This window comes from Littorina saxatilis, linkage group LG15, assembly GCF_037325665.1.
Source record: "Littorina saxatilis isolate snail1 linkage group LG15, US_GU_Lsax_2.0, whole genome shotgun sequence".
Taxonomy (NCBI): domain Eukaryota; kingdom Metazoa; phylum Mollusca; class Gastropoda; order Littorinimorpha; family Littorinidae; genus Littorina; species Littorina saxatilis.
In genome coordinates this window covers 9,955,532-9,975,994 of record NC_090259.1, presented here as the reverse complement: position 1 = coordinate 9,975,994, position 20,463 = coordinate 9,955,532, and the positions used below count along the sequence as shown (strand labels likewise).

Sequence of the window (20,463 nt, the reverse complement as noted above, 5' to 3'; positions counted from 1 at the left end):
TCCAAATCAAAAGACGACATTTTATTCTCTTACGTCACTATTCTTGGTTTACGGTACCATTCGGCGGCTTTGCTACGAGTATGCCAACCGAGACCTTGAGGTGGAATGCGAGTGATTAGGTTTGTTGATTTTCCTCGGAGAAGTGGTCCGTGTTCATGCAAGTTTCTTTCTTCTTTGAAAACAAAAACCCTAAGACCAGTGAATGTCGAGATATATATGTTAATTGGATCTGTGATCCAAACATGCCTTTGTGGAATAAACTTCCATCTCGATTGACCAAAAGCCATGTTTGGATCACAGATCCAATTATCGTATATTAAAATGAACAAACGACTTAAGCTTATGTCCCTTTGTTTTTCAGATGATGACGACAAGACCGATTGATTATTTGATTGATTGATTGATTGATTGATTGATTGATGATGATGATGATGATGATGATGATGATGATGATGATGATGATGATGATGATGATGTTACAGGTAACACTGGAAGAGGTGAGCCGGGACCTGTACAACGCCCAGACGAGACAGGAACAGGAAGACCAACATCTTCAGAAGGTAAGTCACTTTCATTTTTCATTTTCTCATTTTCATTTTTCATTACTTTATTGTCCCATCGCTGGGAAATTCGGGTCGCTTCCTCCCAGTGGAAAGCTAGCAGCAACGGAGTCGCGCTACCCAGGTGTCTGCGTGTTTAGGTGTATTCAGCCACCTGCACTTATGGCAGAATGACCAAGGTCTTTTACGTGCCATTGTGATGACACGGGGGTGGGACATGGCTTCCGTCTCTGGGTCTGCACATAAAGTTGACCCGTGTCCGTCCCGGCCCGAATTCGAACCTGCGACCTTTCGATCACAAGTCCAGTGCTCTACCAACTGAGCTACCGGGGATCTTTCTGGGTGGTGGTTGTGGGCAGGTATTCGTTGTCAAGAGGTGGTCGCCATGGCAGGTTTGACTGACACAGAAACTGACAATAAAGAAGGGGAAATGCATTTAATTTGTCTGATTGTGAATGAATAGCTGGATGTCAAGAAATTGTCTGAAATTTAGAAAGCATGTACAGTAGAACCCCCTTTTGAGACCTTGTTTTCTCAGATTTTCTGTTCTTTACCTCTGTGAATTTACCCCCATTTTAAGACTCCCCACCCCCCCATTTTAAGACTCCCCCACCCCCCATTTTAAGACTCCCCCCCCCCCCCCACACTTTAAAGACTCCCCCACCTCCATTTTAAGACTCCCCCACTTTAAGACTCCCCCCATTTTAAGACTCCCCCCACCCCCCATTTTAAACTCCCCCACCCCCCATTTTAAGACTCCCCCCAATTTAAGACTCCCCCTATTTTAAGACTCCCCCCACCCGCCATTTTAAGACTCCCCCCACCTGCCATTTTAAGACTCCCCCCACCCGCCATTTTAAGACTCCCCCCACCCACCATTTTAAGACTCCCCCCACCCGCCATTTTAAGACTCCCCCACCCGCCATTTTAAGACTCCCCCCACCTGCCATTTTAAGACTCCCCCACCCCCCATTTTAAGACTCTCCCACCCCCCATTTTAAGACTCCCCCACCCCCCATTTTAAGACTCCCCCACCCCCCATTTTAAGACTCCCCCACCCCCCATTTTAAGACTCCCCCACTCCCCATTTTCAGACTCCCCCACCCCCCCATTTTCAGACTCCCCCCATCCCCCATTTTCAGACTCCCCCACCCCCCATTTTAAGACTCCCCCACCCCCCATTTTAAGACTCCCCCCACCCCCATTTTAAGACTCCCCCCACCCCCCATTTTAAGACCTGATTTTCTCAGATTTATGGAGGTCTTAAAAGGGGGGTTCCACTGTATACGGCCTCACTTGTGTGCTCTTGTGCAGTAATTATGCAAAAACAGGAAATAGTTGTAAAACATGTATGTTTTCACTGTGAGTGTTTACAGGTGATAGATGTGGATGGTCTGTTGAACAGATGATGGGGGAGAGATCCAAGCTGCCAGCGGCGGAGTCCAGAGAATACATCCTGGAGTGCATCAGGAAATCTCCTGTCGTTCTCATCCGTGGGGAGACTGGCTGCGGTAAAACCACTCAGGTACACTGTCCATCTTACCGTTATTTTTCTAATGTCTGCTTGTCTGTCTGTCTTCCTCCATTTCTGTTTGTTTTGAAAATGAAATGACTGGAAAAAAAATTAATGTGTGTATGATTATATTGGCATTTGTGCTTTCACATGAGTATGCGTTCCCTGTTAAAAGAAAACACAAAATAAAACTCTTAATTCTTAACACTATTGTGACTAGCATTAACGTCTTGCCTGCCCAAGCTTGCCACCAAGAAACTTAAAAAAAACAGTAACTGTAAAGAAATCTGTCTAGCAAGCTTGAATTAAGTCCAATCACCACCAAATGTTGTGTACTAATTAAAAAATGGATGCCCAGTTCCGTCGTGCTATTTATAAGTTTGTCACGCGATTTGTATTATCAAAGGGGGGTGAAAGGGGGATAATTTGTGGTTTTTTTTGTGTGATTTCTTTTCCACTGCTTTTTTAAAAGCTATTTTTTAACAGAAAGCATTATAAATAATGTTATAACCAAACAAGGTGTAAAACCTATGAATTAGCTGAAATATTGTTAACATTGTACACAGAAATAAGGAGACAGTACCAAGAAGAAAAAAAAGCAAATCACGCATTCACTCACAGCATCCTGACTCAAATGAAACAAAACTGTGACACTCACCAAATAAAGTCCAGGTAATCCATATTGAATATAAGTCACATTTTCACAACAAAGTACCAACTGTACACCTATAAACATTTCCAAAAGGATTAGGAGGCTCCAGCCAGCCATTATCAGTGCTGCCACGCCCCCTTGCACCTACACGATTCCGAGATACATGTGCGTCTAGCAGTACCACCCCTGCCACGTGTAGTTTGCCGACTCGTACTAGCAACAACAGGACTGTTTCTTCCTCACTATCACTGCTATTATCGCTTTCTTGAGGCGAAAACGACACGTCGGAATCATGATCTACAGGATCCTCAAGATCCAACATCCGGAGAATCTCCTCCCGTGACAAGGCTCGCCTTCGATTCAGTTTTTTTGTTCGAAAAAACCACGCAAATCTGCACTAATTTGATCAGGGCGGAAAAGGAAGTCACGTGTATCAAGAGAAACAACTCAATTTATTGCAAGCTTCAAAAACCGGGAAGCAATCACGAGTCGTGTACCTTGTATGACTGTTACTGAAAAATTCACATCCCGTCCATGGGCGTGTCAGCGCTGCTACTGATTAAATTACATATTCCTACTCCGAATCACATGTAGCATTGACACAATCGGAGATGCTAGGTTCTGAAAAGGCTAACCGTCTAAGGGAAGCAACCCCAACCACAAAAAGTGTAAACGTAGCCATGGTAATGACCATACACCCGGGGAGTTACCTCCCATCGTGCATGCCATGTCACTACTGCTACTGAACACGTGGCTCATATCATTCGACCTTACAGCTTTCGAGGGAGCAGGTTGTTGATTTTTGGGCTCCCCTGTGGCTGCGCTGTTTGGTGTTGTTTTGACACCCACCGGCCACGTTACCGTCTATCTTGCCTCCTGCTTCGTAGTTGGTGAGCTCTTTCCATTTTGGTCATTATTTTGACAGGAAATTTGTTGTAGTTGCTGATTTTCGTCCGTGTTTGGACCTGTGATATTTCAGTGACTACTGTTGGCCGCCATTTTTGTTGTCAGCATGAGTTGACAGATTTTTGTGGCTAGGCCGATGTATTTTGGAGGTAAACGTAATTTTACCTTCTTATTTGCTTGCTGCTTTGTTTAGTTGGTAAGCTTGTTCCTTCTTGTCTTTGGTTTGACAGGAATTTATCTATAGTTGCTGACTTTTTGTCCGTTTGGACTCCTAAATGCGTTTCAGTAACTTATCTTGTGGCCGCCACTTTCGGTTGCTCAGCTTTCCTGACAGCTTATTTATGTGGCTAGGCCTATGTTATGGTGAGGTTCTCCTTACTTTACCTGCGTTTTTGCCTTCTGCTTTGTTAGTTGGTAAGCCATTTCATATTTCGTCATTACTTTGACAGGAATTTTTGTTATTGCTTAATTTTCGTCCGTTTTGGACTTCTAAATTTTGTCCAGTAACTTATCGCTTGGCCGCCATTTTGTGTATCAGCGTTGCTGACAGTGGTTTACTTGGCTAGGCTTTAGCAGGTATCTACCAGTCCGTAGGACTGGTCGTGGTTTCGGATTTAACATGTTTGTTATGTTTTGTTCGTTACTCTTTCTGCCTCGAACAAACACTTTGTGGGGCAGTCATATACTGTTGTATGTCCTGTTTCTTCTCCTCGCCTTCTCTGCCTTTAGCAGATCAGGTGTTGCAGGTGTCTGCTTATCTTTGTGAAGAAATTTTCGCGTTCCAAGCCTGCGTCTTCCGTTGGTCCCGCTGTCTGTGGGCGACGTCACCTTGTTGGCTTCTTTGACGCTTCCGGCCGAGACGTTGTCTAGGGCGGATATTTTGCTTCTTCGTCTTCTACCGCTGTGGTTGGCGATTCAAGTAAGTCGAGCTGGTCCACAGGCCCTCGTGAGGCCGTCGGACAGTCCCTGCTGGGACACAGCTCTTTTCGGCGGGTTCACGACCCGCAAACCCCTGTTCAGTCGCACCCTGGCTTCACTGAAGACCATTGTGTGGCTGAGCAATGGCGGCAGTTGGTTCCGGCTACTTCTCCGACGTACGCACCCGCTGGGGTCGTTTCCGGAGTTGTCTAGCCGTTTCCAACTGCTGCGCTTCCGGCACTCGCCGGAAGCATAGGTCCCCCGATGTACGCACCCGCTGTGGTCGTTTCCGGGGTTGACCAGGTCCCCCGATGTGCGCACCCGCTGTGGTCGTTTCCGGGGTTGACCGGACGTTGCCCCCCGGGCATTCGTCCTCTGTTCAGTCGCACCCTGGTTTCCTCGAAGACCATTGTGTGGCGGAGCAGTGGCGGTAGCCGTTTCCGGCGCTGCGCTTCCGGCACTCGCTGGAAGCATAGGTCCTCTGACGTACGCACCCGCTGTGGTCGTTTCCGGGGTTGACCGGACGTTGCCCCCCGGGCATTCGTCCTCTGTTCAGTCACACCCTGGCTTCCTCGAAGACCATTGTGTGGCGGAGCAATGGCGGTAGCCGTTTCTGGCGCTGCGCTTCCGGCACTCGCTGGAAGCATAGGTCCTCTGACGTACGCACCCGCTGTGGTCGTTTCCGGGGTTGACCGGACGTTGCCTTTTAGGGCATTCGGGCTTCCGGCCTCCGTCCTCGCATTCGGCGCTTCCGCTTTTCGCGGTCTCGTCTGGTGCTTTCCGGCTCCACCCGGATTTACTGCTCCTTTCGCTTCCACTTCCTCCCGGATGTCGGTAGCTGAGGAGCAGCGCCAGCCCTTCGGGCAGGTGGTGTCTCAGCTCTGGCCGATGTAGTCAGCGTTTCAACCTTCGGTTGTCGCGTCGACTGCCGTTCCGGTGCCTGCGGCTGCAGACTTGCCGTCTTCTCTCTCTTAGCCTGGTCGAGGCATGAGTTAGGACGACGTCGGGGGGGACGGATTTCCGGTTTTCCGGTTATGCCGTTTCACCGGCCTTCCACCAGTACGTGGACTTCGGTTTTTTCGCCGGTTGTGTCGGACATTCAGTCTGTCGTCAGCGATTCCACACGTGCTGGTTATTGGGAAAAAGGCTTAACGCTGTCCTCTAAGCTGCGGCAGAGGTCACGTCGAAGGTTTTCCCGGGCGGGGCTTCGGCCTCCTACACTTCCTGTCTGGAAGCATAGGTTCTCCATCACAAGCGCACGTAGTGGCTTGTCTGGGGTTGATCGAGGACTGGCCTACGGGCGTTCGGGTTCCGGCCCCAGTCCTCTTCTGGTCTGTCTCACTCTTGTTCCGTCGTGGGCATTTGTGTTTCACCAGTGCGGCAGCCGTTGTCGGCGTGGTGTTTCCGGTTTTACTGGAAGCATAAGTCCTCCATTTCAAGTACACGTTGCGGTTTTGACTGGAGTTGACAGAGGACTGGCCTACGGGCGTTCGGGCTTCCGGCCTCAGTCTACTCTATGCATCTTTCGCTTCCGTTTTTTGCGGTTTTGTCTGCTGCATTTCCGGCTCTGTTCGGATACACTTCTCCTCTTCCTGACACTCCTTCGGAGGTCGGTGGGTGAGGAACAGCGGCTGGCCTACGGGCATTTAGGCTTTTAGCCTCAGCCGGGGCAGTCTTCACTTTACCTGTTGGGTGTTGCGTTTACTGCCTAGTCAGTTCGGGTGGCCCTGGACGTTTCCCCTATTCACGACCGTCAGTAGGGGGATAAGTCAGGTCTTTTTCCGGTTGGATGGTTTTCCGGTTTCCGGTCATCTCATTCATCAGTTTACCACCAGCAACTGTGACTTCGGTTTGCGTTCGTAGCTGAGCTATTCTGGTTCTCAGTCTTTAGTCAGCAATCGAACACGTTCTGGATTTCCGTCGCAGCTCAAGCTTCGGCTCAGGATTTCCCTTGGGTGCATCGACATTGGTGGCTTCCTTGTTGGTTGACTTTGTTGTCGATGTCGGACTTCCGTTCCGTGAAGATAGGATGTTTTTTCTACTTCCGGTTCCTTAGTCACCTTTTGTAGGTACCACGGGTTGCAGGTTTTGGCTAGGCCATCTCCTCCCGAAGGTGGTATCTCTAGTGTTTTGGTTCTGCCGCTGTTTCTACTATGGTTCAGTTCCGGAACATGCTCAGCCTTGGCTGGCTTCGGCTACACGGGCTTCACCTTTTGTTCCTTCTTGCTTATTCAGCCTTTGGAACTTGCCTCCTTTCTCTACTCTGTTGGCCAGCCCTTGCTAGGGTGAGCATGGAGCAGATGAGGCTGCCCTTCCTTCTCTACGCTCGTACGGCGGGTGTCGGAGGGACTCGTTTCTTTCGCGTTCTCAGTTCCCTGAACAGTCAAAGAGAGTCGCTTAAACTTTGCCTGCAGTAGAGATTCAGTCGAGTAGAGATCACCAGGTCTCTGACTGCTTTACAAAGGTTGAAGGAAGGTAGGGCTAGCATACTCAGAAACATGCTTAGCAGAAGCATGCTCATTCCTCTGGTTAAGCTAAGCTGGCAGCCAATAGGCAGCCTTGGCCGGGCAACAGCCATTCCACGTTGCGGCGATGGTGGTTGTTGCCTTCCTGTTTCTTGTGGCTTGTGGGGTTCTCTGGCTTCAGGTTACCCCTGTTTGGCCACAAACGTTCGGACTTTGGTCCTTGTTGTCTTTCATCGAGTCGGACTCTGTCTTTCTCTAGTGATCAGACGCGTTCTGGTGTTTCGTCCAAACTTAAGGTTCACTTGAGTTGGCCTCGGAAGTAACATTCAGGTTTTCCTGAGGGGGCATTGTCTTGGACAATGGATGTTTGAGGAGTAGTTCTTTGTGGCTTTCCTCCTCTCTCTCAGGTTTTGGCTACTCTTCTCCTTCGGGCAGAGGTTTAGTTAAGGTTCGGTTCCTGTGACTTCAGTCTTGGGCCTTTCCTCTCTTCTTCCTCATCTTAGTATGAGGCGAGTCCGGATGACGTCCGTTGGGTCGGGTTTCCTTACAGTCGCCCGGCTACAAAAGGCAACTTTGTCTAGGGCGGTTGTCCGTTTTTCTCCGCGTTGGACTCTGTCTTCAGACAGGGACAGACGCGCTCTGGGTTTCTGGCCAAACTCAGGTAGGCTCTTGATTTGGCTAGGAAGTTAACTGCCTGTTTTTTCCCTGAGAACTCTGGTTTCGGGAGTCTTATGGCTGGCTGGCTTCACGGTTTACGTTTACCAGTCTTGGTTTTCTGCTTTCGGTTTTTGATTCACTCTCGATTACCTTCAAGCAGACTGTTTTGGGAACATTCTGGCTTTTAGCCATTTTGTTTATGGTTGCCAGTCACATCGGTTTTTGACCACCGTGGGTCCTCACTTCCGGTAGCTGACGCACAGTCGTAAGTGGCTGCTGTCGGGTGCTACCTCTCTCCCTGCGTTCGCAGGGACTGGTAGGGGATGACTGGCGACCTTCTATTTGTGAGTTTTCTCTTCGAGGTGGACTCTGGTACTTAGTGCTTGGATGTCTCTCTCTCGCTCTTTCGTGGGGATTGGTCACTCTTATTTTGAGCTGACTTCTTTCTCACAAGCCTTTTGGGCTTTACTACATCCCAAGGTTTGCAGACTTTGGCATGGTTGTCTTAAGGTCACCGCGGGGGTTCGTCCTTCTCAGTTGAGGGGACAACCTTACGCACGGATCTTCTCAGGACATTAGCATTTCCTTCCAAAAAAAAAAGGGGGGGGGGGAAGCTTGTCTTTCCCTTGGCTCGCCAGGGTTTTTAATCCAAGGCTTGGGTCTATTCCTGTGCTGTTTTTTACGGCTAGGAGATTGGAAGAAGTGCTGAGCACAGCTTTCTGGATCTCTGAGGTTGTCTCTTTCGCTTTGCCTGAGATACTTCTCGGCTGTCAATCAGGACTTTCCTTGGTTCCCTCACTGCCTGTTGGCAGTGGGCCAGCCCTGGCAAGGGCTTTTGAGTGGGTTAGATTTTCTTTCCCACTGGGACCGCCCTGATTCTTTGGCAGCGGTCCAGGTTTTTGGCAAGGTTTTTTGAGTGAGTTAGATTTTTCTTTCCCACCGCCTTGTTGTTGCAATCTGCTACATGTGATTCGGAGTAGGAATATGTAATTTAATCGAAAATTTTATTGTAAATTTTCATTTAATAAATATACCTACCCGAATCACATAGTATATTCCCTCCCGCCAACCCCGCTTTTGATTTGGAGAATTTATTCTTTAGGTCGAATGATATGAGCCACGTGTTCAGTAGCAGTAGTGACATGGCATGCACGATGGGAGGTAACTCCCCGGGTGTATGGTCATTACCATGGCTACGTTTACACTTTTTGTGGTTGGGGTTGCTTCCCTTAGACGGTTAGCCTTTTCAGAACCTAGCATCTCCGATTGTGTCAATGCTACATGTGATTCGGGTAGGTATATTTATTAAATGAAAATTTACAATAAAATTTTCGATTTATTCACCTCCCGTCGCGAAAGTGTTAAGGTCATCACAGGCCTCTAAACCTATTACTAGTATTAGGGAAATTAACTGGCAACAAGCTAAAAGAAAACCAGACAAATGATAGAAGCTAATATTCGTATACATTTCTGCCTTTTTTGACAGGTCCCTCAGTTCATCCTGGACCAGATGATTCAGGCAGGGCAAGGTGCTCTCTGCAACATCGCCATCACACAGGTACGTCTGCTTTCAGTGGGGGAATGCCTTCCCAGACCTGGGGACCCATACGATTTCGCCGTATTTTGTACGCATGATTGTCTAGAATAGGGTCAGTACGGTCAGTGGACAAAAATACCATGAGAAAAATTCAGAGTCTACTTTTCTTCACAAGCGCATCCCAAAGCCGATCCAGTATTTTGACACATGATAACAGTTTTTGTCAGAAAACATTAAAAGTAGTATTTGTTTTAAATGTATTAGTAAACTTAATTTACCATGCGATAGACACGTGTGAAGCATGATTAAATCATGGATATTCAAATGTAGTGTGGAGTACGCTCATGTTTCTAAAAATACACCAAGTTTGTTTGAGAATACTCAAAACAGGGGTTTCCAGGTCTGCCTTCCTGTCATATCTTATTTGGCAGTCAGAGAATCACCAGAACTTGTTCATATGGCTGAAAGTGTTGTCGTCATTTCAGTAGACTGGCCAAGCCTTTTTCACTGTGGGAGAAAGGTGACAACAAGGACTGCCTAAATTTTGCAAAAGTGCCGAAACTGTTGTGTGTGTTTTTGTTTGTTTTTGTTTTGCCATTTGGACAAATTTGTTGTGAAAATTAAATCCCAGCGACGGGCGCAGTGTAAGAGTGGATAAGACATCGGCCTCCTATGTGGAACGTCACGGGTTCTAATCCTGACCACGCCTGGGGGATTTAGAGTGGAGATTTTTCAATCTCCCAGGTCAACTTATGTGCAGACATGTTAGTGCCTTATCCCCCTTTGTGTATACACGCAAGCACAAGACCAAGTGCACAGGGAAAAGATCCTGTAATCTATGTCAGAGTTCGGCAGGTTACAGAAACACGAAAATACCAAGCATGCATCCCCGATAGCGGAGTATGGCTGCCTAAATGGTGGGGTAAAAACGATCATACATGTAAAAGAAATACACTCGTGCAAAATACATGCTTGAACATGGGGGTGTAGCCCATGAACGCAGAAGAAAAAGATACCCAGCTAGATACCTGTACAGTAAACCCCCCCCCCTTTTACGACCTTCAAAAATATGAGAAAATCATGTCTTAAAAGTAAGGGAGTCTTAAAATGAGGTACATTTACAGAGATTATGAACACAACATTTGAGAAAATCAGGCCTTAATAATAATTGTGTTTTAACAGCCACATGGTAAAACCATGAGGGACATGTTCCCGGGTTTGACCCCGCCTTTAGATGGACTTAAACATGAGGAAGTTTTGAATAGGGTGTCTTAAAAGGGGGCTTCCACTGTAGCACATTACACTATGTAGTCACTGTCACTGTGACGGTTTCAGCCTCGGCGTATCAGCGCCGTATCCATTGCGGAGCGCGTGGCAGAGGAGCGAAGTGAGATGCTGGGGGCCTCGGTCGGGTACAGCGTCAGGTTCGAAACCGTCATGCCGCGGCCGTACGGAGCCATCCTCTACTGCACAGTTGGTGAGTGAGACATAAGGGTATGATAACTGAAGAGGAGGGTCAGGGCACAAGTTTCAAAACCGTCATGCCGCGGCTGTATGGGTCTACAACTGCATAGTTGGTTGGTGAGTGAGTGATTTATGATAACTGAAATGGAGTGTCATGTGGGTCTGAAAGCTGGATTTTACATTACAAAACTCTTGGGACGTGAAAACGATCGGAGGACTTAGTACAGCCAGCAATATCAAAGGCTAAAGAAGTGTTTGATTTAGTGAAATTTGAAAAAAGCATCATTTTTTAAATTTTTTATGTGACATTTAGTTCTTCTTCTTCTTCGTCGTTCGCTTTTCATGTGAGCGTAGATGCGTTGTGCTGCCGTTACGCGCCTGACAAGTCAGGCCCAGCACATCCGACTTCAGCTTGTTTTTATATCAGAGTGTTCGCTCTCCTAGATTGATTGCTTTACCGGGCTGCCGAGTTCAATCTACCCGTTTGACATTTAGTTCAACTCAACCATTGGTCAAGTGAGCTGTGTGAAGGGGAGGGGTATTTTTCCTGTATGTTTGTGAATAACAGGCTTGTATACTGTGCATGATCCTTCATGACTTCTGTGTTCTTGTTATTGTTGGCTCACGTAAGTGTAGCCTATGCGATCGTAACTTTGTCTGTCTGTGCGTGCGTGCGTGCGTGCGTGTGTATGTCTGTGGTAGAAACTCTTAAACATTTGAAGATGTCACATTACATTGACGTCACATTATGACGTAAGAGGGTTAGACGTCACGCGAAGGAAGTACTGAAAGTCTCGGTCATTATTATTTTGAGCGGGCCGAGACTAGTTGGCAGTCGTGTCCCTGTAAGTAGGCTACATGCAGACAGACAGATCTAGATCTAGTGTCTCGCTTTCTTGCACAGTTTCACCTATGCTCTTTCTGTGTGTGTGTGTGTGTGTGTGTGTGTGTGTGTGTGTGACGGAGTGATTGAGTTTGTGTTACTGTTTGTCGATTTCTTACGTGAGCCTTGATGGCTTCGCCTCTTGTTGTGTGTGTTTCAGCGTGTTCTTTGCACTTGTGTGCAAATGTGTAAACATAATTTTTTCAATTTTTTTTTTCAAGGTACACTTCTACGCAAACTGGAGGGAGGTCTGCGAGGCATCTCTCATGTGATTGTGGATGAAATCCATGAAAGAGACATCAACGTAAGTGATGCTGTACAGTGGAACCCCCCTTTTAAGATCCCCCTTTTAAGACCCCCCTTTTAAGACCTTCCTTTTTCACACTTTCTGTTCATAGCCTCTGTTAATTTACCCCCATTTTAAGACTACCACCTTTTTAAGACCTGAATTTCACAGATATCTGGAGGTCTTAAAAGGGGGGTTCCACTGTATTCAGATACAGATTTAAGATTACGTAGCCATGCAGTTAACTCAGAACGCTGACATTGCGGAAGCCTGACACTTTGTAATGAACTGTATTTTCAATGTACTTGAATCCCAAGAATGACCTCTGTTTAAATCTTGGAAACTTTACTGTAGGTAACGGTCCACTCAAACGACGTTAAACACCAAATAAAGAAAGAAAGAAACGGTCCACTCAGATTAAAAGTGAAAGTCAGCAGTTTTTGTGTGGATTTTCCACTTCAAAAAGGATCAACCTGACGACCCTAGTTCATAGACAGGGAAAATGTAACTGCCTTCACTGATTTCAAAAAAAGTGCGTGCAATAAGAGTTGTAGTTTAACCAACGCCGAGATTTACTTTCGGTTTAAACAAGATTTTATTCAGAATTTCTTCGCATGAACAGTTCGAAACACACAGCCAGGACACGCACTCAAGCAAATGCTTATATCACGTGACCAGAACAAAACTAATACAATACAGAGATTTACTTTTCACATTTAAAAAAACACCACATGCACTAGAAAAACAAAAACTGGTGATACTAGTTCTCAACACTGAATGTTCTTTGACTACGTTTCTGAACTTTTTACTCCCAGGGTTGCATGATGGTGGGAGTTGTGCATGCCACTCTGTTTTTACTCTGCCACATGGGCAGAACGATTCCGCATTTTGTGTGTGTGGGTGTGTGCATGTGAGTGAGCATGTGTACGCAGTTCAGTGAGCACTATGTTTGGTTGTTGTGTTGGAATGTATTATGTATTGAATGTACTGAAGCCAAGCAACATTCCTGCGTACTGCACGTGGTTGTAATAAAATCTTATGTCTTTTGTCACATGATTTTTTATTTATGAGACTGTCCTTCACTGAACATTTTCAGACGGACTTTCTGCTTGTGATGCTGCGAGACATGGTGCGAGCGTACCCAGAGCTTCGCGTCATCCTCATGTCGGCCACGGTGGACACCACGCTCTTCGTCGACTACTTCGGCACCGTCACCATCGTCGAGGTCTACGGTCGGGTCCATCCCGTGCAAGGTTTGTACAAGCTTCATTGAAGTTAGGAAGGATGAGCACGCCTGGAAAAACCCATGCGATTTTGCCATAGTTTGTACTCTTCAATGTCTGAAATACGAATGGTACACTGTGAAACCCATCTTTTACGATTGTCAAAAATTCAAGAAAATCTGGTCTTAAATTAAGAAGTCTTAAAATGGAGGTTAACTTACAGAGGCTATGAACAGAATGTCAGAAACGAGAGTCTTAAAATGGAGGTTAACTTACAGAGGCTATGAACAGAATGTCCGAGAAACGAGAGTCTTAAAATGGAGGTTAACTTACAGAGGCTATGAACAGAATGTCAGAAACGAGAGTCTTAAAATGGAGGTTAACTTACAGAGGCTATGAACAGAATGTCAGAAACGAGAGTCTTAAAATGGAGGTTAACTTACAGAGGCTATGAACAGAATGTCCGAGAAACGAGAGTCTTAAAATGGAGGTTAACTTACAGAGGCTATGAACAGAATGTCAGAAACGAGAGTCTTAAAATGGAGGTTAACTTACAGAGGCTATGAACAGAATGTCAGAAACGAGAGTCTTAAAATGGAGGTTAACTTACAGAGGCTATGAACAGAATGTCAGAAACGAGAGTCTTAAAATGGAGGTTAACTTAAAGAGGCTATGAACAGAATGTCCGAGAAACGAGAGTCTTAAAATGGAGGTTAACTTACAGAGGCTATGAACAGAATGTCCGAGAAACGAGAGTCTTAAAATGGAGGTTAACTTACAGAGGCTATGAACAGAATGTCAGAAACGAGAGTCTTAAAATGGAGGTTAACTTACAGAGGCTATGAACAGAATGTCAGAAACGAGAGTCTTAAAATGGAGGTTAACTTACAGAGGCTATGAACAGAATGTCAGAAACGAGAGTCTTAAAATGGAGGTTAACTTACAGAGGCTATGAACAGAATGTCAGAAACGAGAGTCTTAAAATGGAGGTTAACTTACAGAGGCTATGAACAGAATGTCAGAAACGAGAGTCTTAAAATGGAGGTTAACTTACAGAGGCTATGAACAGAATGTCAGAAACGAGAGTCTTAAAATGGAGGTTAACTTACAGAGGCTATGAACAGAATGTCAGAAACGAGAGTCTTAAAATGGAGGTTAACTGACAGAGGCTATGAACAGAATGTCAGAAACGAGAGTCTTAAAATGGAGGTTAACTGACAGAGGCTATGAACAGAATGTCAGAAACGAGTCTTAAAATGGAGGTTAACTGACAGAGGCTATGAACAGAATGTCAGAAACGAGAGTCTTAAAATGGAGGTTAACTGACAGAGGCTATGAACAGAATGTCAGAAACGAGAGTCTTAAAATGGAGGTTAACTTACAGAGGCTATGAACAGAATGTCAGAAACGAGAGTCTTAAAATGGAGGTTAACTTACAGAGGCTATGAACAGAATGTCAGAAACGAGAGTCTTAAAATGGAGGTTAACTTACAGAGGCTATGAACAGAATGTCCGAGAAACGAGAGTCTTAAAATGGAGGTTAACTTACAGAGGCTATGAACAGAATGTCCGAGAAACGAGAGTCTTAAAATGGAGGTTAACTTACAGAGGCTATGAACAGAATGTCAGAAACGAGAGTCTTAAAATGGAGGTTAACTTACAGAGGCTATGAACAGAATGTCAGAAACGAGAGTCTTAAAATGGAGGTTAACTTACAGAGGCTATGAACAGAATGTCAGAAACGAGAGTCTTAAAATGGAGGTTAACTTACAGAGGCTATGAACAGAATGTCAGAAACGAGAGTCTTAAAATGGAGGTTAACTTACAGAGGCTATGAACAGAATGTCAGAAACGAGAGTCTTAAAATGGAGGTTAACTTACAGAGGCTATGAACAGAATGTCAGAAACGAGAGTCTTAAAATGGAGGTTAACTTACAGAGGCTATGAACAGAATGTCAGAAACGAGAGTCTTAAAATGGAGGTTAACTGACAGAGGCTATGAACAGAATGTCAGAAACGAGAGTCTTAAAATGGAGGTTAACTTACAGAGGCTATGAACAGAATGTCAGAAAAACGAGTCTTAAAATGGAGGTTAACTGACAGAGGCTATGAACAGAATGTCAGAAACGAGAGTCTTAAAATGGAGGTTAACTGACAGAGGCTATGAACAGAATGTCAGAAACGAGAGTCTTAAAATGGAGGTTAACTTACAGAGGCTATGAACAGAATGTCAGAAACGAGAGTCTTAAAATGGAGGTTAACTTACAGAGGCTATGAACAGAATGTCAGAAACGAGAGTCTTAAAATGGAGGTTAACTTACAGAGGCTATGAACAGAATGTCAGAAACGAGAGTCTTAAAATGGAGGTTAACTTACAGAGGCTATGAACAGAATGTCAGAAACGAGAGTCTTAAAATGGAGGTTAACTTACAGAGGCTATGAACAGAATGTCAGAAACGAGAGTCTTAAAAAGTAGGAGGTCTTAAATTAAGGGGTCTTAAAATGGGGGTTCCACTGTAGTCAGAGGAAACAAATCTAAAAAAAATTCCTCAACGACTTTTCCTCATATGGGCATCATGAAGCCAATCCAGTATTTTGACCCACTGATGCTTAGTCTCGATTAACCCAGTTGGGTGATAAACATCTTTAGCCTACATTCGTGAGAGAGACCACCCATGTGATAAATAAACCATGTAGGTGTGTAATTGTACGCTCTTGTTTACAGAGTACTACCTGGAGGACTGCATTCAGATGCTCAACTTCATCCCCCAGCCCAACGACCGCAAGCGCAAGTCCCGAGATGACGCTCCTGACGACGATGACCAGGAGGTACAGTACTCTGTCTTCAATTTACTCACTGCAGATTATACTGATATCATTTTAAAGGTTATGCTTCACTTGCAATGCAGTCACGTTTTTGTTTTTGTTTTTAAATCGGACAAATTGCTTTTGTAATCACAAAGCTCAGTCTTTGAGTCTCTTATCTGGGTACAAATGGGGAAAATAGAACATCTTTATTCATGCTTTTGATCTTGGGTTCAATAAGGCGTCATTCTCTGAAAATAAGTTCTGTGTAGACTCTTGTTTGTGTTTGTGTAAAAAATAAGAAGTTCCCGTCAAAAGTTTGCAGGACTTGGTAAACACAAACGTATAGGTGCTGTATAATGTGTAGCTCTAAACCCGTTCTGTATGCCGCTCCCACGGTTAGCAGCCTGAACTTCCTTGAGAAAATTTCCCATAGGTTACCAAATTTCCCTCTTCATGATGAAAATGTTTGTTCATTTCAATATTTCCAGTTCTCTCGGGTGCAAAGACTGGTTCAACATAGATCACTCTCACTTACTGATGTCTGTTATTCAGAGGAACTATCTCCCTTTGTTTCTCAGATTTTGTCCTCAGTGTTCTGCTTCATTTGGTTATGGGTGGGTTTTTTTCAGTTTCCTTTCCCGTAACTTTATTACCCCATTGCTGTCAAATGTGGGTGGCTTCCTCCCAGTGGAAAGCTAGCAGCAACAGAGTTGCACTACCCAGGTGTGTGTGTTTAGGTGAAATCAGCCACCTGAACTTATGGCAGAATGACCGAGGTTTTTTACGTGCCAGTGCCGTTACACCAGAGATGGGACAAAGATACTGTCTATGAGAATGAGTCTTCAAATAAAGTTGACCTGTGTCCGTCTCAACCTTGATTCCAATCCGTGACCTAAGCATCACATGTCCAGTGCTCTGCCAACTAACCTCCTTGATTACGATTGATGTTGAACTGAGTTGTGACATTTTTATTGCTGCATTTTGTCAACAAGGAGATATAAATAGTTGTCATCATTTTTTCCTCCGAAAACGGCGTATGGCTGCTTAAATGGCGGGGTAAAAAACGGTCATACACGTAAAATTTAAAAAACACGAGTGTACGTGGGAGTTTCAGCCCACGAATGCAGAAGAAGAAGAAGTTGTCATCATTTTCACGAGTTTTCATTCATAGCAAGCTGGGGAATAAATGCAATAACTGGAGGTGGTGAATGGGTTTGAGCTTTCAGGTGAAACGTGGATTGTCAAAGTAAAGGCCAATCAGGCTGATTGTTTGATGTGTGGAACCATCGCGGCTTTGGATTCGTGTTTCCGAGGACAGAAAGCATACCAAATTAGAGAAAGATGTTTGAGTGAATTGTGAATGACGATGTGCAGGAGAACTGCAACAAAGCGGTGAGCAACGAGTACAACCAGGCCACCAAGGCCGCCATGGCCATGCTGCCGGAGAAGGAGATGTCCTTTGAACTGGTCGAGGTGAGAGTTCTTTTCTTATGGGAAAATTGTCTTGCTTTTGCTTGTACATGGAACCCCCTTTAAAGACCTTGTAAAATCTGAGAAAATCAAGTCTTAAAATGGGGGTAGATTTACAGATGTTAAATACAAAAAATCTCAAAAAACCAGTTCTAAAAATCAGAAAATCAAGTCTTAAAATGGGGGTAAATTTATAGATGTTATATTATATAATATACAGAAAATCTCAAAAAGCCAGTTCTAAAAATCAGAAAATCAAGTCTTAAAATGGGGGGTAAATTTACAGATGTTATATATACAAAAAATCTCAAAAAGCCAGTTCTAAAAATCAGAAAATCAAGTCTTAAAATGGGGGTAAATTTACAGATGTTATATATACAGAAAATCTCAAAAAGCCAGTTCTAAAAATCAGAAAATCAAGTCTTAGAATGGGGGTAAATTTACAGATGTTAATATATACAAAAAATCTCAAAAAGCCAGTTCTAAAAATCAGAAAATCAAGTCTTAAAATGGGGGTAAATTTACAGATGTTATATATACAGAAAATCTCAAAAAGCCAGTTCTAAAAATCAGAAAATCAAGTCTTAAAATGAGGGTAAATTTACAGATGTTATATATACAGAAAATCTCAAAAAGCCAGTTCTAAAAATCAGAAAATCAAGTCTTAAAATGGGGGTAAATTTACAGATGTTAATATATACAAAAAATCTCAAAAAGCCAGTTCTAAAAAGGGTGGAGGTCTTGAATTGGAGTGTTCTTAAAAAGGGGATTTCACAGTAATGTCTTGCCGTTATTTAAATTCTTGCTTTTGCTTGTTCTGTCTTTTCTTTGTGTCAAAATAATTTGAATGGTTTAGTTTGCATTCAAGGGCTGTTTGATATTTGAAAGTGAATGTGGCAAAAGTTTAGGACCACTTTCATTAAAAAGATTTCATATTGCTGTTGAGAAAAGTGTTGGTTTTTATGGGTTGTGGCAGAATTGCTTTTCCTTGTTTTTTCTTGCATTTCCATAGAAACACTGAGGCAATGGTACGTGTGACATTGTAGGCTTGCCTCAGATTCTCTATGAAAACAAGGGAAAGCAACTCTTCCATAACCCATACAAACTTGACAGACTTATTTGATTTAAACAATTTTTTTTCAGCAAAATTACATACAAGAAATTCCTCCGAGGTAGGAAAAACACCCCCGTCCTTACCATTCTCACTGCCACCAACTGAGAAGGTTATTTCCCTTTGACCATTAATATGTCCCTCTATAAGTCCTTGTAGAATCTTAATCCACCAATAACTCCCTAACCGTGTGTTTGACTGGTCCCAATTTTTGTAAGGACCGTCTCAGGAATGTATAGAACCTGTTCACCAAGTTTGGTGACGATCGGTCCGTTCATTCTTGAGATCTATATGCGAACACAAACACACATACAAACAAACAAACACATCGACCGAATCCTATACACACCCCTATACCGGGGGTGTAACAAAGCCAGACTTATCTCCAAATATCGTCTAATCATGAATATCAATGAGATGTGTGTGGTTGTGTGTCCAGGCGTTGCTGAAGTACATACAGGGTCTGGGAATTCCTGGCGCCGTCCTCATCTTCCTGCCGGGCTGGAACCTCATCGTCACGCTGCAGAGACATCTGCAGTGCTCACCTGAGTTTGGTAAGGATAAGGTATAAAGTCCTGTGAGGTTATCCTCATGGAAATTCAGGCTGCTTTCTCGCTGGAAAAGCGAGCTGCCATTACAGTGCGAAGAATAGCAAGAATGTGCATGTTTGCGCTAACGTATGTTGTTGTGTGTGTTTGTGGAGGGATATTGTTAGAATATATTTTTTTCCATGTAGAAAGTTTGGCAGTTCTGCCGATTTGACAGCAACATTTTTGGTGATTTGAAATAAGATTCAGCAATTTTTTTTAGTGCTGATGCCGAAGGACATTCCTGTTGTGTGTCTTTGTGTTTGTGTGCATGTCTGCGTGTGTGTTTCTGTATCTCACTGTCTGTCTGTGTGTGTGTATATCTGTGTGTTTGTGTGTCTGTGTCTGTGTGTGTGTCTATTTGTGTGTTTGTGTGTCTGCATGTGTGTCTATCTGTGTGTTTGTGTGTCTGTGTGTGTGTCTATTTGTGTGTTTGTGTGTCTGTGTGTGTGTCTATTTGTGTGTTTGTGTGTCTGCATGTGTGTCTATCTGTGTCTGCGTGTGTGTATCTGTGTGTTTGTGTGTCTGTGTGTGTGTCTATCTGTGTGTCTGCATTTGTGTCGATTTGTGTCTGTGTTCGTGTGTCTGCATGTGTGTCTATGTGTATGTTTGTGTGTCTGTGTTTGTTTGTTGGCATGTTTGTCTATCTGTATGTTTGTGTGTCTGCGTGTGTGTCTATCTGTGTTTGTGTGTCTGCGTGTGTGTCTATCTGTGTTTCTGTGTCTGTGTGTGTGATAATTACTTTTTAATGTATTTATTTATTGATTGTGATTGATTGTGTGGTGTCAACAGGAAGTCAGAAGTACCGCATCCTGCCGCTGCATTCTCAGATTCCCCGCGAAGAGCAGCGCAAGGTCTTTGAGCCTGTGCCTGACGGTATCACAAAGGTAAGACACCTAAACGCACCTTTCTTAATTCAGTGTTCCGGTGGCCTAGGGGTAAGGCGTCCGTCCAGTGAGCGGGAGGTCGTGGGTTCGAACCCCGTCCGGGTCATACCTAAGACTTTAGAATTGGCAATCTAGTGGCTGCTCCGCCTGGCGTCTGGCATTATGGGGTTAGTGCTAGGACTGGTTGGTCCGGTGTCAGAATAATGTGACTGGGTGAGACATGAAGCCTGTGCTGCGACTTCTGTCTTGTGTGTGGCGCACGTTAAATGTCAAAGCAGCACCGCCCTGATATCGCCCTTCGTGGTCGGCTGGGCGTTAAGCAAACAACAAGAAAAACAAAAAAAATTCAGTGTTCAGATTTTGTGTTCATTGACCTCCATTTTAAGACCTGATTTTATCAGAGTTTTTCAGGTCCTAAGTTAAAAAGGAGGTTCAACTGAATTTTCTTTTTAAGTTACAAATACCTTTCGTGTCTGGAGAAAAAATCTTCTTCCTGTGTTAACCTTCTTGTAAATGACCATAATATATCTGTCTTG

The 20,463-nt window shown here is 44.3% G+C and overlaps 1 protein-coding gene across 2 annotated transcripts in view; it reads left to right on the top strand.

Annotated features, from left to right (window-relative positions):
* The window catches only part of LOC138948487 (ATP-dependent RNA helicase A-like), a 72,435-nt gene that overhangs the window by 25,819 nt on the left and 26,153 nt on the right, over window positions 1-20,463 (top strand). For both annotated transcript variants that reach the window (XM_070320043.1, XM_070320044.1), the window contains 10 exons: window positions 483-560; window positions 1,966-2,085; window positions 9,158-9,229; window positions 10,544-10,685; window positions 11,777-11,859; window positions 12,938-13,094; window positions 15,790-15,893; window positions 17,247-17,345; window positions 18,893-19,007; window positions 19,833-19,927. In XM_070320043.1, the coding sequence (XP_070176144.1) occupies window positions 483-560; window positions 1,966-2,085; window positions 9,158-9,229; window positions 10,544-10,685; window positions 11,777-11,859; window positions 12,938-13,094; window positions 15,790-15,893; window positions 17,247-17,345; window positions 18,893-19,007; window positions 19,833-19,927 (1,065 nt within the window). The remainder of the gene's footprint in view (window positions 1-482; window positions 561-1,965; window positions 2,086-9,157; window positions 9,230-10,543; window positions 10,686-11,776; window positions 11,860-12,937; window positions 13,095-15,789; window positions 15,894-17,246; window positions 17,346-18,892; window positions 19,008-19,832; window positions 19,928-20,463) is intronic.